At 44.2% G+C, this 12,332-nt stretch overlaps 1 protein-coding gene across 2 annotated transcripts in view; it reads right to left on the bottom strand.

The window, feature by feature from the left end:
- The window catches only part of TBC1D31 (TBC1 domain family member 31), a 1,687,314-nt gene that overhangs the window by 657,867 nt on the left and 1,017,115 nt on the right, over positions 1-12,332 (bottom strand). For both annotated transcript variants that reach the window (XM_069621570.1, XM_069621571.1), the window contains exon 13: positions 3,939-4,118. In XM_069621570.1, coding sequence (XP_069477671.1) covers positions 3,939-4,118 — 180 coding nt within the window. The remainder of the gene's footprint in view (positions 1-3,938; positions 4,119-12,332) is intronic.

The following is a 12,332-nucleotide window of genomic DNA, read 5'->3' as shown; positions in this document are numbered from 1 at the left end:
CTTCCTGTCATTTGAACTATCTACCTCCAGACCACCTCCACCAGCCTCCATCATGGCCCCGCCTTGCCCTACAAGAAACAAAAAGAGCATCACCAGAGATAAAGTGATCCCGGCCATTCTACCTACACTTAACGGACTAGCAGATCATCTAGACCCAGAAACACTAGTCAACGTGTACAACAAAATCATGCTAACTACCCTTGATAACATCGCACCCTTGAAACTCAGAAAAAGTAAACCCAAATCTCACCTAAATAAATGGTTTACCCCCAAACTAAAGGATTTGCGACTACTTAAGAGGAGCTGCGAAACAGCATGGAGGCTCACCCCTTCAGTAGACCATAAAATGAAACTAACCGATATCTCCTCCCAATATAAAAAAGAAATCCATCTGGCCAAACAGAACTCCTTTAATAAGCGGATCTCCAACGCCAATTCAAGCATGAGGGAACTATTCACCATCCTCAAAGAACTAGAGTCACCCATCCCCATCCCGGATACATGCACCAAAGACAAAACTTGGTGCTCCAACATTCAGCTAGCCTTATCCAATAAAATCTCTCTACTCCAATCGAAAATAACCAAAAAGAAAGCCTCCCTTACTCATCATTCCAAGCCTAACATCCTCGCTACAGACCCTACCCCAAAGACCCAGGACACAGTCACACGGTTCATGTTTTCCAAAACATCGATTCTCGAGGTGGAGAAAGTCATCCTCTCTCTTAAGCCGTCTAACTGCCAGGGTGATTCTTGCCCTGCCCAGCTTATAAAAGACGCAGCTAGAGATCTTTCCCCGTTTATTGCCAAACTTGTCAACTCTTCATTCACGTCCGGCACGGTACCCACCAATTTAAAAAAACCATTGCTTAAAAAGCAAACGCTAGACCCTCTTATACCCACAAACTACCGCCCCATTACAACTGTCCCCTTCCTGCTCAAAATCCTGGATAAGATTGCCTACAATCAAATCCAAAGTTTCCTGGAACAACATAAACTCTTAGGAGAGCGTCAATCAGGATTCCGTCCACAACATGGTACAGAGACTGCCCTGATCGACCTAAAGGCACAAATAGATGAAATAAGAGATAAAGGTAAAATGGCTCTCCTCTTGTTGCTGGACCTCTCGGCAGCATTCGACCTTGTAGACCATGGAGTACTTTGCAGCCATTTAGACTCTGCCGCACATTTTTCCAAGGAGGCCATATCTTGGATTGAATCCTTCCTCAGTGATAGGACCATGAGGGTGTTCTCCCCTTCGGCAGCGGCGGACCCAATCCCCATCCGATGTGGAGTCCCTCAGGGCTCATGCGTCTCCCCGACTCTCTACAACATATTCACTAAGCCCCTTTTTGATGATCTGGACCATCTTGGTATCACCTACACCAACTATGCAGATGATACCCAGATTCTCCTCCCACTTTCCGGGGACTACAATAAGGATTTGGCCTTGGTGAACAGGGTGTATATCATCGTCCAGGCATGGATGGCAACCCACGGTCTATGCCTGAACGATGATAAAACAGAGTTGCTCATCCTAGGGACACATTCTAACATGAAGAAACTTAGTCAGGATTATACCTCATTTGAAATTGACGGGAACATTATCAAGGTTTCCAAAGATGTGAAGACACTTGGCTTCTATCTGGATGCCACCCTCTCTTTTGATAAGCAGGTGAAGTCATTGGCATCTGCCACCGCCTACACATGCAAGCTCATTAGAGCAGGCAAGCATTTTCTCTCCGATAACAACTGCCTTATCCTAGCGAGAGCATTAATCCTTTCGAGGCTCGACTATTGTAATGCCCTCTACATCGGAGCAAACAAATCCATCACCCACCGACTTCAAATTCTTCAAAACAACGCCCTACGAGCCGCCCTTGGTGTACCCAAAAGATCACATATTTCAAACATCAGGCGTCAAAACAACTGGTTATCCTCCCAAAACAAAATCCACCTCAAAGTAGCATCCCTGGTTCACAAAGCCTTGAACAATGCAGCACCAAGCTATCTCTGCAATAAACTCACAAAAAGAAATCACTCGCGCCCTGCCAGAACTGCAAATGCCAACAGCCTCATCATTCCTAGATTCAGGTTATCTAAGGCGGGGGGTAGTAGCTTCCCGGTGCAAGCAGCTCAATTATGGAATTCATTGCCTAATCCTCTACGCGAGGCACAGCCCTTCCCTAAATTCAGAACTAACTACATCAATCTGCTAAGGACTGCTAATGAATAGCCTATTGGCGCCCACTTATCCTTCACCCTACCCTAGAACATACATTTCATCATGATCTTTATGGTCCCACTCTCTTGTACATAGATTATCTTATCATATTTTGTATCCATTCGGCATGTAAACCGCAACTGCTGCCTTCCTGTGATATTTTGCATTCTATAATTTGTATTTTGTATTTATACAGTGTATGTATCCCATGACCCCACCCTGCAACCTAAGCTTCGCATTTTTCTGTACTGCTGCGCCCGGCTACCTTCGGGTTTGGTGCGCATTATAAGTGAATAAAACAAACAAACAAACAAACAAACAAACAAATGAATGAGATTAAAGACCAGGGCAATTTGGCCATTCTCCTCTTACTCGACCTCTCAGCAGCCTTTGACTTGGTAAACCACAATATACTTTGCAAACACCTTGCCATAGCTGCCCAATTCTTGGCCAACGTCATAAAGTTGATAGAATCCTTCTCATCTAACTGCACCATGAGAGTATTCTCAACCACTGCAGCTGCCCCCTCCCCAGCCCAAGTTACCTGTGGAGTTCCCCAAGGCTCGTGTGTCTCACCAACACTGTACAACGTCTTCACTAAGCCACTGTTCGACCTCTTAGACAAAACTGGGGGTCACATACACTAACAACGTGGATGATCCCCAAATTCTCCATCCCATCACCGGCAACCACAACACAGACTCTAATGTCTTGAACAAAACTTACCTAACCATCCAAGCCTGAATGGTGCAAAATGAACGCGGCCTTAATGACAAGATAACTGAACTACTCCTCATTGGCAGCTCATTTCATCTAAATAGCCTCTCTGACTCCTATAACTCATTCACCATTGACAGCAACATTATCACCTCAGAAAAAGAGGTAAAATCCTTAGGTGTTTATCTCGACTCGTCACTGTCCTTGACAAGACAAGTCAACGCAATTGCGTCAGCAGCGGCCTACAACGCCAAACTGATCATTGCTAGCAGACCTTTCCTGACCACTGACAATGGCAACACCTTGGCTCTAGCACTTATACTGTCAAGGATTGCCTACTGTAACTCCCCCTTTGCAGGATCTAACTACCGGAACATTAACAAACTACAAATCATCCAAAACAATGCTGTGAGAGCGGCACTCAACATTCCCAAAAAAATATATCTCAACAGCTAGATGCAATATCCACTGGCTCCCGGTCCAGGAACGCATCACATTCAAAACGCTTTCTCCAACACATAAATGTCTGTCAAATAGTGCCCCAATCTATTTAGCTAGACAAATCTCCAAAGTCCAGTCCAACAGACGCACCCGATCCGCTTACCCACTCCGCCTCCATATCCCTTGTTACAGACGCCAAAAAGCTGATGGCTGCAGCCTCCCCGTGATTGCGGCCAAACAATGGAACTCCATGTCTTAGCACGGAGATCAGATCCCTCGCTGCTCTGGTCCTTTCCGAAAAGGCCTTAAAACCTGTCTCTTCTGCCAAGGTAACTAGAAGCACAAGAACTATTCAAATGCTCTCTTATGATGCAACCATATCTACTACCTTAACGCTCATGCTATTTTCTTATGCAATTTATTACACAGCTCTGTCATATGATGTAACTTACTGCAACATGCAACGACTGGAACCTAAAGATAATATGCAACTACGGTATATGCCTCCGGGCTAGGTGAGCTTAACAAATATCAAAATAAATAAATAAATAAATATTACCTTAAAGTCTTCTTTTTGATTACATTGAAGCAATGGCGCACGGAAGCAAATGACATATGCTGCTACGGCCATCACAAAAAAAGAAGGGTGGTTTGAAAATATATTGTCAAACAGTTTCAGCCATTCTTCCCGGGTCAACACTTCAGAGAACAGCGTTTCTAGAAGAGGCCAAGCATAGATCTAAAAGAGAAAAATGAACATCACAAACAGAAATGAAGCTCTGTTTTCAAAACTATGTAAACAATAGGGATTTGTATTTACAACATAATCAATAGAGTGTAAAAACGTAAATGCTGCTTTTATGAGTGCCCCACAATAAATTACTCCAAGCCAAATTGACAGGCGATAGAAACATCAAAGACATAAAACAAACTATAGCAAAAATTACACTATCGCAAGTCCAGCAACAGATATATGCTTCCTTTGCTAACAAGCAATCAAGTGACCGTGTAGACAAAGTCATTTTTGAAGTTACAGGTGTATCTAACAAGAGTGGCTACACCATATTCAACCTTACAAAGCCATACTGTCACGCAGGGTGTAAAACAGATGGCTGCATTGTGTTGCTCTCCTCAATGTGTTACATTTAGTTCTATTTCCATATTAGTTTTTATTGACATATTTGTGTGAGCTAGATAAATAGGAGCGATCTAGAGATACCCACTTGGTTTGACATGTATGGTCTAATCCTGATATGTTTATCATCGAAGCACTTTTAGAAGTGCTATGGAAGGTCTGAAATGTGAAAATAATAAGGATTTGCTGTTGTCTTAAAGTCAATGTAAGTGTATTCTTCCAGAGAGCAGTTCGAAGGCTGAATATGTGTTAGCATCCTTTAGGTGCATGGTGAGAAGACTAAATAAATACCTGAAGGGCCTGTCCCTTCCTTATTTCCAGCTTTACCTCTGTGTTATGAATAGCCACCTGGCAATGATGTGAAAGCCTAGGCTTTTTAAATTTTCATTAAATAAAATGATGAAGGTAATTCAATTTCTGAAAGGGCAATCTGCCTATCAGATTCCCCTTTCATAAACTCAATGCCAAAAGCATAGTGTGACTCAAGTCCTGCTGCATCATGATTTGCAGCGCCTGCTCTACCAGTGGCATAGAGCAGGTTTAGAGGTTGCAGTTGCCCATTTGACAGCTGTAGTGACATCCAACTCTCTGCAGAACAGGGGCTGCATTTAAGATATGCACCCTGTACCAAAACTATGATGAATATAAGTCACAAACTGGTGGCAGGGTAAACTCTAAAGATAAGCTATGTGTAAAGAAAACACTGGTAGGTTAATCAAGCTCCTTTATTGAAGCCCACAGAGCAGCAGCCTCAGCCACTGCACTGACTCCACACTCCAATAGTTCATGTTTCAAAGCCCAACACTATAAAACAGACCTCACACACTCCATTCTGGAATGAGCAAGAGATAGAACCCTGATACAATCGATGTAATATAATAGCAGTGAGCTATGACTGGGTCAACTCTAGACATAACAGAGCCCCCCATACCCCCATATAATCGTCCTAATTTAAAATTGCAATTAAGACTTTACTAGGGCATGATGATTGAAGCACTCAATGGTACGGTATTATCATTTGAAAGAAAGAAAAAAAACAAAGTAACATGAAGACCACTTGAGGTTTTGCAACACTTTTGTACAACACAAACAGTGAGCTATTGAACGAAATCTTTCAAGAGTTTTGGCATTCTTTTCATTCTACAACTCGTTCTGGTCCCAACCGGAACTCTAACACCACACCACTGTCCAGAAGCATCATTCTTTTCCAAACCCAGAGTATTTTTAATTTCCAAACCCATCATTTCACTTCCACTCCTCTCACTGCTCCCTCCACCTCCTTATACGGAGCCATCCTTCCTTTGGACCATACTTCACCTCTTTCAAAAATCATCACACCCTCTTTCACCGCCAACATTTTCTTTGGCCCTAGAAATTTATTTTCAAGACATCTTGGCACTATGCAAGCATTTATGATCCAAATCATGTCTCCAACTGACCATTTATGGTCTTTCGCCCCATGTGAGTCATATCATTTTCCTATCCTATTTGAATCACTTTCATCACCTCCTCACGATAACCCACACATGTGTTGCCACCCCCATCCAGATTGGACACACCTTGGGTCCCCGGCTCATGTCCTTTCAATGAAACAAACAGAGAAATGTATGTTACTGAATGTGGTGTGGTTCAATAACCCCATATCAATTGTCTCAGTAACATCTTCCAAGATAACCCCGCTCTCAACGCCAACCGAATCCCTCCTTTGATAAATCTATTCACACTCTCCACTAAGCCATTTGCCCTGGGGCGATATAAAGCAGTCTTCACAAGTTTGATACTGTACTCACACAAAAATGTCTTCATCATTTCAGATGTAAATTGCCCTCCATTATCTGTCACCAGCGTACTCGGAAACCCTTCTCTAAAGAAAACATTTTCTAAGAATCTGATTAGTTCACTTGTGGGGGCCTTCCTCACACCGGTCCACTCCACCCATTTGAAGTGGTAATATACCAATACAAAAAAAAAATTCCATCTTCCCCGAAACCCTGAATGGTGCCCATAACATCCACTGCCAGATGTTGCTAAGGTTGAGGCGGTACTTCTACAGGAATCGAAGGGGTCTCCCGAACAACTTAACCTGTCCAAGACTGGCCACCAATAACTGTTGTAATCTCCTTTTGGTGCCATTAATTCCTAAATGATCTTGATGTGCCAGTTCAATGAACTTTTTCCTAAAATCTTTTGGAGGTACTCATTTTCATTCCCCTCCTTATTTTTGTTCCAACTAAGGCTAAGTCGTCTTTCAGCTCAAAGAAAGGGTCAAACTTTCTATCGAACACCTGTCAGGCCATCCAATTACCGCCCATTCTATAACTGATTTCAAAACAATGTAATTATTTGTTGCATTCTACCATTCTTCTTCACATATCGCCCCTTCCTCAATACTCGCCACCACTGACTCTTCCATATTGAGTCATTTTTCTTGTACCATCGACTCTACGGGCATTCTCGACAGTCTGCTACTGAATTTCTCTTGCCCGGCAGGTAACAGACACAGAAATCATATCCCTGTAACCCTAACAACCATCTAGATATCCTTGGAGACCCTTTACTCCATCCCATGCTGGCCATCATCTGAACTAATGGTTTGTGGTCAGACCCGACCACAAACCTTTGACCCCAAAGAAAGAATTTAAAGTGTAGCATTGCCAAGAATACCGCTAGAGTTTCCCTCTCCACGACTGAGTAATTAGCTTCTGAGCCTCTCAAAGGCCGAGAGGCAAACGCTACCACTCGTTCCTCCCACCTCCATCTCTTTGGGTTCATGAGGCACGTAACCCTAAAATGCTGGCATCAACATTCAGGAACGTTTTACTGTTAGCTGAAAATGCAACCAATGAAGGGGCATTAGATATACTTTCCTTGATCTTTCCAAATGCTATTTCACATTCTTTATGCCCGAATTAACCTCACACCTTTTTTGATAAACAATCTGAGGGGTGTGGATAAAACTGCAAGGTTTTCAACAAATTTGTGGTAATACTCCGATAATCCCAGGAATGACAGCAATTGTTCCTTGTCCTTGGGCTGTGGAGCCAACCTAATCGCCTGAACCAGACTGTGCTAAGGAATGATTATATGTGCCAAAATGTTATGTCCCAAATATTCTACAGATTGTACACCAATTGTGCATTTGCTTCTCTGCACAGTTAATCCTGCCTCCTTCAATTTCTGCAGTACTTCTCTCACCCTCTTATGTTCTTCCACTGTAGGTGAGTATATTAAAATGTCATCCTGAAATACTATGATGCTCTTTACACCCTCAAGAACCTTTGCCATTACCCTGGGGAAGACAGCGGCCGCTGAGACCAAACCAAAGGGCATCCTGCAGTACTTAAAGGGTCCTACGGGCGTAATAAACGATGTGAGCTCTTGACAAGATGTGCGTTACGCTCACCTGGTCTCTGCGGAGGCGTTGGGGCACGGTTGAAGCCCTCCCTGGAGTTTGATCACCCCCTTCTGGTTTCGTCCCCGGCAGATCAGCTGAGGGCAGCGACAATCGGTGGTACTGCTCCTGCGTGGATATGGGAAAATGTGAATGCGGTGATAGGTGACTCTGGTATCTACCAAACTCTTCGAACCAAGGTGCAGTTTCTGTGGGCATGTACCGGCCCATAAGGCTCACCTGGAAAGTGTAAATGATGAGCTCTCCGTCCTGCTACTTCTGGCAGGGGTGCTTGTTGATCGAATCGAGTTCCTTCACTGATTCCTGAGTAGTAGTCCAGTCCACGTGCGACTAAGCTCCTCTTTCTTCTTTCTCTCAATGTCTCTTGTCTTTTCCCCTCTTTCTGCTTTCTCTCAATGTCTTTGTTGTGGCTTGCTGAATGTGGAATGCAAGGGAATAGAACTGGAATGGGGATGGAAGGGAAAGGAGAGAGAAGCAGGCAGTTCATATGGAGCAATAAAGAAGTATAGATGCAGAAACTGCCTCAGGGTATCATTTAAGGTAACCAAATGTGTGATGAAGGTACATAACATTTGGCGACGAGGATGGGATACTAATCCACGCGTGTGAAGAGAAAATAGAAAGCACAAGTGACAAAGTTTATGAAGAAACTGCAAAGAAGGCTGCAAAGGGATAGCATGTGAAGATGGCTGGTCAGAAAACGAAGGAATAAGAAATACGGGGACATTGGAAAAGCGTATAAGCGGTGACCTAAGGAGGAGGTCATATCAGGACACTAAAAAAAAATAAGGAAAAGGGACCACAAGAGGACCATGAATTAATAACTGGAAAATAAACTGAACTAGAAAAAGGGTAATGAACAAATAAACGGAAACGAAATGCTGTTGGATGCAAAAAAAACCAAAAAAACCCAACAAAGATTTGAATGGTAAGAGGCGCTGCGTGGTCATAAGAGTGCATGTTAAAGCATATTAATAATAACGGATTGCCGCACGGAAGGAAGATATGATATGATATGATATGGTATTTGTAACGCGCCTATACACAGGTGTTTCAAGGCGCGACGAGGCAGGGAGGGGAGGGACAAAGGGAGACAGACAACGATCCTACTAGGCCAGGTGTCATTCAGATCGCGCAAGTGCAGGGATGGGGGAGGGGGAAAAGTGCAAGGGGAAGGGGAGGGGGGGGAAGTGCAGTACAAGGTAAGTGGCGTAGAGTAATAAATAAATAAATAGGGCCAGCTGGTGGCAAGTGCGAGGTAAGTGCAGAGCAAGTGCTGGGGAAGGGGGGGGGGCTGTAGGGATACAGAGACAGTCCCGCAGTGCAAAGGGGTTCCAGGGCATCAGTGCAAGTGGAGAGTGGCTGGGCCCAGGACCGAGGCCGTTTAGAGTGGTCCAGTTGCAGGATCAGTGCAGTTTCAGTGAAGAATTAATTAGCTGTTCAGCAGGGGAGAGGGAGAGAGAAAGCAGAAGCAAAGAGGAAGGTTTTGAGGTGCTTCCGGAACCGGAGATGGTTCTCCTCAAGTTTCAGGGAGGCAGGAAGGCTGTTCCAGAGGGAGGCCCCTGCCGCGGAGAGAGATCTACCCCCAGCTCGTTGCTTCGAGAAGCGGCTATCCCTGAGGGAATTGGAGGCGGATGAGCGAAGGGCTCGGGAAGGAAGATATTTGGGAAGAGAGAGTTGATGGTATTTAGGACCCAGGCCCCAGAAGGCCTTGTGGAGAATGCAGAGGGTTTTGAACTTTATCCTCGCAGCCACTGGGAGCCAGTGTAGAGATTTCAGTCCTGGAGAGATACGGTCCCTGGGCTTGAGGCCAAGGACAAGTCTCGCAGTTCTGTTCTGGATGAGTTGCAGAGGGCGGAGAGTGGAGGCAGGCAGATTAAGATAGAGGCTGTTACAGTAGTCCAGCTTCGAGAGAACCAGGGCTCGGGAGACAGTGAGCTTCTGGGGGAAGGAGAGGAAGGGAAGAATACCTCTGAGGAGGTGCAGCTGGTAGTGTGACCTCTTGGCGACGTCAGAAATATGAGGAGAGAAGGAGAGTGTGGAGTCGAAGATGACCCCAAGGTTTTTTGCCTTGCAGGTAGGAGCAGGGAGGGGGCCAAGGGAGGCAGGCCAGAGAGCTGCAGGGAAGGAGGGAGTGGGAGTACCGATGAGTAGAATCTCAGTCTTACTGGCATTAAGGCAGAGGTCATTGGCGGCACACCATTCTTGGATAGCAGACAGACAGTCAGAGATGAGGGAAGGAGAGAGGGAGGCAGGCAATACAGTGATGCGGCCGTTGTATAGAAGCATTTACAGAGTGCAATGATAGCAATATACGCATTTTGTTGTGGAGGAAGTTGCGGAAATGGATGAATCATTTTTTTTTAAACGTGATGGCAAATATGGACATTTGTTTATGGAAAGGGTCGCTAAACAGCTAAAATTTTGTTTTTAAAAGTAAACAACTGAATGTAATTTACAGAGAGGCTGAGCGAGGCATACGGAGCGAGAGCAGCTGACGTAGGGAACAGCTTGCAGGGAGTACTAGAAAAAATGACCTAAAGACGTCAAGTAACATGCTGCCATCTTTGGGCATGATTAGAAGTTGCTAAGGAAACGAGCCTAGTTAAATGATACGAAGTATCGTATGAGGGCAACAAAGGCAAAAAAGGTAAAGGAAATGTGAAAATAGCGCACAAGCAGAACGGAAAGACTATAAATATATGAGTATAAAGGTGAAAGAAATACTAATTGATTGCCTGCATGAGAAATGTTTCATCAATAAGAATCGGAGTGAAAGTAAGCATTGATAAGGTGTTGATGGTGTCATGAATAAAGGCCAATAAGTGGATAATTAAACAACACAACAGTCAGAAAGGGAATGTAACTAATGATAATACTGTCATACTAGTAGCGTGAAGTGACAAATATAAAGTGCAACAAATCACATAATTCATCAAGTATTCTCTGAAAAGCACATTAAAAGATTGGAAAGGTCACGCGATTCAAAAATGCAAGTGGAAATGGAGATAGAACAGCAAGTAAATGAATAAGGAAAGTTAGTTATAGCAGCGCAATAGGACGACACACAACGGAAACGTAACAGAGGATATTACGGAGTCCATATAATAGAGGTGCACTCCGAAATCCAAAATGTATTTAATGATGAAGAAGCAATTAGGTTGAGAATAATTGAAAGTTGCACATTGTTGGAGTTGCGGAAACATCTTCTAAGGGTGCCTCACTCACTGAAAGATATTCTGGAATTGGCGAGAATGTATCAAAGAGTTGAGAAACAAGTGGCCCATATAGAAGGTATGAAGGAGTTAGAGACACTACGTGACATTAGAAGTGGTGCACGAAAACAGTCTCGGTACTCAAGCACCCTATGTCAAGACACATGGAATGGGATCAATAGAAGTGGACCGAGATCTCTGTTACAGGTGTGGATTTGAGTTTCCGCACAAAGGTCGATGTCCGGCCTTCGGTCGAAGGTGCTTCGGATGTGGTCAGGAAAATCACTTTTGGGTCATGTGCAAAGAGAGAACATCTTTTTTTGTCAACTGATGAAACCAATAACCCGTCAATGTTAAAGGGGAGACAATGCCTAGTGGTGGAACATTCTGAGAAGGGGAAGGTGAGCCGAGGAGAACAGCTTAAGCAAAATGATGTGGCCTCAACAGATCGAGAACAAATGATTAGAAGAAAGTGGCTGCCTCTGGGGGGAGAACTAGTGGACAATTCACAAGTTATAAGAGGTCATCAAAAGATTTCTTATGATGCGACAGGGTGTAATTCCAATGAAAGAATGGGGAGAGATATGGTTTGGACAACTTGTAAGAGGAAAGTTGAAGAACATGAAGGTCATCAGAGGGCTGGAGAGAAGAGTATGCTAGGAGGGCAAAGCCAGCGAAGGAAGATGGTCAGGAAGATGGACCCCAGTGATGAGTCGGAGCATATCATTGTGACGTATGTTAAAAGGCCTATGGTCACTGACAAGAGGGGTGGTAGTGAAGTGACTGGAGATGCCTCGTTCTTTCATGCAATGTTTCAAGATGATTCAGGAGGGGAAGAAGCATATGAAGAAAGACGGAATGAACAACTGCATGAAAGACGGAATGAAGAATTGCATGAGGACTGGGGAAATGAAGAACCTGTTGATCTATTGTCACTTAAAGACTGTGGGCATTCTCCACCATGTATAGCTGATGAGGGAGTTTGCGGGGCAGTCAGTCGTCGGCCCCAAAGAGACATTCGTAAACCTGTAAATCTGATTGAACAAATGTAGAGGTGAACCTGCTGGACAGATACAGAGTGAACTTATCTTGTAAGGAGGGGGGGAATGTTGTGGCTTGCAGAATGTGGAATGCAAGGGAATAGAACTGGAATGGAGATGGAAGGGAAAGGAGAGAGAAGCAAGCAGCTCA

This window comes from Ambystoma mexicanum, chromosome 5q (assembly GCF_040938575.1).
Source record: "Ambystoma mexicanum isolate Mex_15411 chromosome 5q, UKY_AmexF1_1, whole genome shotgun sequence".
Taxonomy (NCBI): Eukaryota; Metazoa; Chordata; class Amphibia; order Caudata; family Ambystomatidae; genus Ambystoma; species Ambystoma mexicanum.
The sequence above is the reverse complement of the archived record's forward strand: the minus strand, read 5'-3'. Positions and strand labels throughout refer to the sequence as shown.